The sequence below is a fragment of the Desmodus rotundus genome, chromosome 4, assembly GCF_022682495.2.
Source record: "Desmodus rotundus isolate HL8 chromosome 4, HLdesRot8A.1, whole genome shotgun sequence".
Classification (NCBI taxonomy): Eukaryota; Metazoa; Chordata; class Mammalia; order Chiroptera; family Phyllostomidae; genus Desmodus; species Desmodus rotundus.
This window is the reverse complement of record NC_071390.1, coordinates 44,814,231-44,818,346: the sequence shown is the minus strand read 5'-3', so window position 1 is coordinate 44,818,346 and position 4,116 is coordinate 44,814,231. Positions and strand designations below refer to the sequence as shown.

Genomic DNA, 4,116 nt, shown 5'->3' with positions numbered 1-4,116 from the left:
AGTATAGTCTTGGGGCTAGTACATTTCTAAGAACAATGTGAGGGAAAACTAGGGACTAGGATACTGAAAGCGGCAAACACAATGATACTGTAGTAACTATGTACACGCCCAGCTGGGCACTTGAAATACCGGGGCCCACTCTGTGAAGTACATGACTGTCTAACCACTATGTTGTACATCTGAAAACTAACAGAGAATAATATTGAATGTAAGCTGTAATTGAAAAACAACAAAAATAGATGCAGGAACACACACACACAAATGGAAATGCTAACTCAGACACAGACAAGTACTGACAGATTCTTCTCTGTATTCTCTCAGTACTGATCATGTTACTGTTTTAGTTTGCTACCCTCTTTTACCACACTCTGAAATCATCTTATCAATCTGTTTACTTGGTCATGCTCGTTATGTTCCCCAAGGCCAAGGACAAACCGCTCCAGTTCACAGGAGGAGGGCTGGCCCATAGCAGGGCTTCAATAAACATTCAGATCAGTGATTAAAACGATCTGCCCACATCTAACCACCTGCATAAAGCATTCTCTCCTCTTCCCAAATTAAGCTCAGCATGTTTGCATCGTATTGACTTGGCAAGCAACTCCTGAGGCTCCAGGCCAGGGCCCCCTACCCATCTGTACCCTCTAAATTCACACCAGTCCCAGCACCTGTCATGTTGTTGGCCTTTGAATATGGCACTTCCCACCACCATATGAAGATAAATAGACAAACAGGCAACTGAGAGAGTTCCAGAGCTTTTAATCAACAGAATGCAGGGCCTGCCCCCAGCTGGGTCATAGTCAGATCTCAGGCTGTACTCAGAAGTTCACCGTCCACCTATGATGAGGGTGGGGCAAGGGGGTTGGGGAAAAGAGAGGGGTTAGACCAGGATAGGCTGGGCATGGGGATAAGGTGCTAAGCTTCAACCATAAAATAAACTGTTTGTTCCTCCCCACTTCCCACACCACCAAGAACAGCAGAGCTCATACAGACAAGTAGACCAGGGGCACTCCCTCCCTCCATTTGAGCAGTCTAGAAACACAAGGCCCTGGGTGGGATCCCTCCCTATTGTTGCTGCCTGCCAGGAAGCCATGGCAAGCTGGCAATTCCAGCAGGTTGTAGGCCACCGGCCTTGGGGAGTATGGTATGAGCAGCAGGTAAGGCCCATCTCCCAGATTCTCTACCTCCCTGCCCATCTGTCCCATTTCTCATTCACCTTGGAGGACACAACCCCATCTCTTCCCATGGTATCTCCACTCTTCTGCTCCTGGGGCTGGATCAGCTGCTGGGACTTAGCTTCAGGAAGATCTGAATGCCGTGGCAGCTCTGCCTCTGCCTGAGGGAACTGCAGCTTACCCTGCAATGTGTATAGCAGATGGAGGAAGGTCTGGTGCCTGGAAAAAAGAGGTAAATGTGAAAGGAGGAACCTCAGCTGGACCGCCCTGGGCCTACAGCCCATGATGCCGGTCTCACCTTTGCAGCTTGTCCTGCTCCTGCTCTGCTTGCTGCTTCAGGGTTCCAAGTTCCTGATTTAGTTGCTCAAGGTCCTGCTGAATTCCTGCCTTACGCTCCCTCACCTCAGCAGAAACTTCTGCCAAATGCTGTAGACGCTTCTCCTAAGAGAAGTGAGAATGCAGACATGGCTCACCAGATGCTGAGGTCTTACTGCCATTCCCCCAGCTCCTTCAGCCTGGATGGCACAAAGATGATGACAACACTTAGTTTGCTATGTGCCAGATACATTTTAAGCACTTGCTGTATTAACTGCTTAATCATCTTAACACCTTTTTAGGGTAGGTGCTAATATTCCTCCACATCACAGAAGAAGAAACAGAAGCACAAAAAGTCAGGCAACTGCCCTTGGTCATAGAGTTATTAGGCAGTGATGCTAAGATTCAAGTCCGTGTTGGTATCCATATGTACTGTAATGCCACACAGAAAGAAAGGAGATGAAGGTTTTCCATGCCGAGGACTTTGTCCAGGCAATAGCATAGTGGTAGAGATATTTTCCTAGGGGGATGGACCCACCTGTTGCAGCTGCCACTGCTTTTGGGCTGCTCTGAGTTTCTTCATGGCCACTTGCTTCTGCAGGTAAGCAAAGAATGGGAACAAGGAGAGGAACAGTATATTTTTCTGGTTGCATTTTGGGATGTGGACAGTAGATCCAACCTAGTGTGTTTACCCTTTCCCTCCTCCTCTCTGAATGTCCTTCCCTTCCCTCACCCTGGTGCACCTTGGCCTGGAGCTGGTCAAGGGCCTCCTGGAGCTGTGCTTGCTTTCTTTGTGCCTCCTCCATCTTGGGCAGGGCCTGGGTCAGGGCTCTTGTGATGGCCTGCACGTGTTCTTGGTAGGTAGCCTTCAGCTCTTTCCATTGCTCCTTGGCTGCAATTGCCTTCTGTCCTGAGATGAGCCACCAGAATGAGGACTCAAATTTGGACTGCTACCCTGAAACACTGGGGCCTCAGTCTTTCCATCAGCTACACAGCTGACCAGACTGACATCTCCTTTCCTTCCCCACTCAGAGCAGCCCCTATGCCAACCCTCTGACTACTCACGGCTCGTGTCTTCAGAAGCCAAGGGGTCCAGGCCCTGGACAATGTCCTCCTGAGCCAAAAAGTTCTGCAGGAAGTCTACTACCTGAAGCTGGCTGCAGAGCAGCTTGTCTTTCTTTCGAGAATCCTATTTAGAGGGAGGGAAGAGGCAGGGAACATCCTTACCTGCTGGTACTACAGGCCAACAAGGCTGCCTTCCAGTCTGCTCACCATCAATGCTGCCCAGTACCCCAACAGAAGGACCCAGGAGCAGTTCCTGGCTTATGAAAATCTGGCTTCCATCTTGAACATACCATCACAAACTCAGCCAGGATCTGTCCGGGCAGTTCTGCCTCCTCCTGCTGGCCCTCCTGCCGGCCCTTCCGCTCCAGGATGTTTGCCAGCTTGGCCAGGGCCCTGAAGGGGCAAGGAAAGGGGGAAAACTGCAGACTTCTGGGTTAGGTGCACATATGTAGATGTACACATCAATGCCGAGAGTCTGGCCCTGACCGGTATCTACACACAGGCCAAAAGGGCCACCTGGGACCCGGAGTGGTGTGTGTGTGTGTGTGGAGGACATATGCAGGTAATAAGTAGCATGAGGAGAAATAAGCAGGCAAAGGGGAATAAGGAGTGTGGGATGGCAAGTGCCTCACTAAAGAGAAACCATGAGTCAAGGGAAATGTACAGGGAAAGAAAAAAAAAATTAGGACAAAACTGTTGGGCACTGGGTGCCCACCAGGCAGAGAGCACTAACCTTGGGGAGGGGCTTAGGAGAGAGGTCTAGATGCCAAGGTCTTTACTTCTTCCATGATAGGGGCTGTAATGGTCCATTAGGAGGCAGGGATCGACATAAAATAACCCATTGGGAGAGTGTGTAGGACAGAGGGAACAGAAATGAAAAGGCCCTTCCAGGAATCTCTCTTGGACAAAGAGTCTTCTGTTGGGCGGGGCAGTCAACGAAGACATGGGAGGATTCACAGGGATGAAACTGTCCCCTGCCAGGGCACACCCCCAGGAGGTGTACATTCGCGGGGAGCTACGGGCAGTCCCTCGTAGGCCGTACCTCTGGAGAGAGGCAGGCATAGCAATAACCCAAGACTGGGGCCTGGGGTCAGGATCCCTTCACCCACCACGGAGTAGAACTTGAACAGCTGTAAGGAGTTCAGAGAACTGTCTATTGTACTCTGGGACCCGCAAGATCCACCCTGATCCACCCCCAGCTGGCTGGCACCTGGAGGCAGATTCTTACTGTAATGCTGCAGCCTCAGCCGCAGTCTCCTCCGCCTGCATCCTTCCACGCGCGGCGATTCCGCTCTATCCCTCCCTAATACCTTTTCCTGTTTGGATCCACCGCACGCTGCGCGCCGGAGCAGGCGATTGGTTACCCGGTTAATGGGAGGGAATCAAGGGCCATCGTAAGCTCTCATTGGCAGACGCGGATTCGCGCCACCGCGCGCAGCACTGTTTGGCGCAGGCGCAGTTATAGATGGTCTAGCGGGTGCGCAGGAGTTTTGCGCTTGCGCGCTAGGCTGTAGGCGGTGCTGGAGACTTGGAGTGGTTCGTTAATTCACTTCGCGGCGTCGGG

The 4,116-nt window shown here is 51.4% G+C and overlaps 1 protein-coding gene across 1 annotated transcript; it reads right to left on the bottom strand.

Moving 5' to 3' along the window:
- Nucleotides 1-738: 738 nt before the first annotated feature.
- On the bottom strand, nt 739-3,895 carry ZWINT (ZW10 interacting kinetochore protein). Its single transcript, XM_045196109.2, has 8 exons — nt 3,781-3,895; nt 2,843-2,945; nt 2,553-2,676; nt 2,231-2,397; nt 2,026-2,082; nt 1,471-1,613; nt 1,214-1,391; nt 739-834 (listed from the first exon to the last, which is right to left on the bottom strand). The coding sequence occupies exons 1-8, from the start codon at nt 3,819-3,821 to the stop codon at nt 805-807; spliced, it is 843 nt and encodes a 280-aa protein (XP_045052044.2). The 5' UTR covers nt 3,822-3,895; the 3' UTR covers nt 739-804.
- Nucleotides 3,896-4,116: the final 221 nt, after the last annotated feature.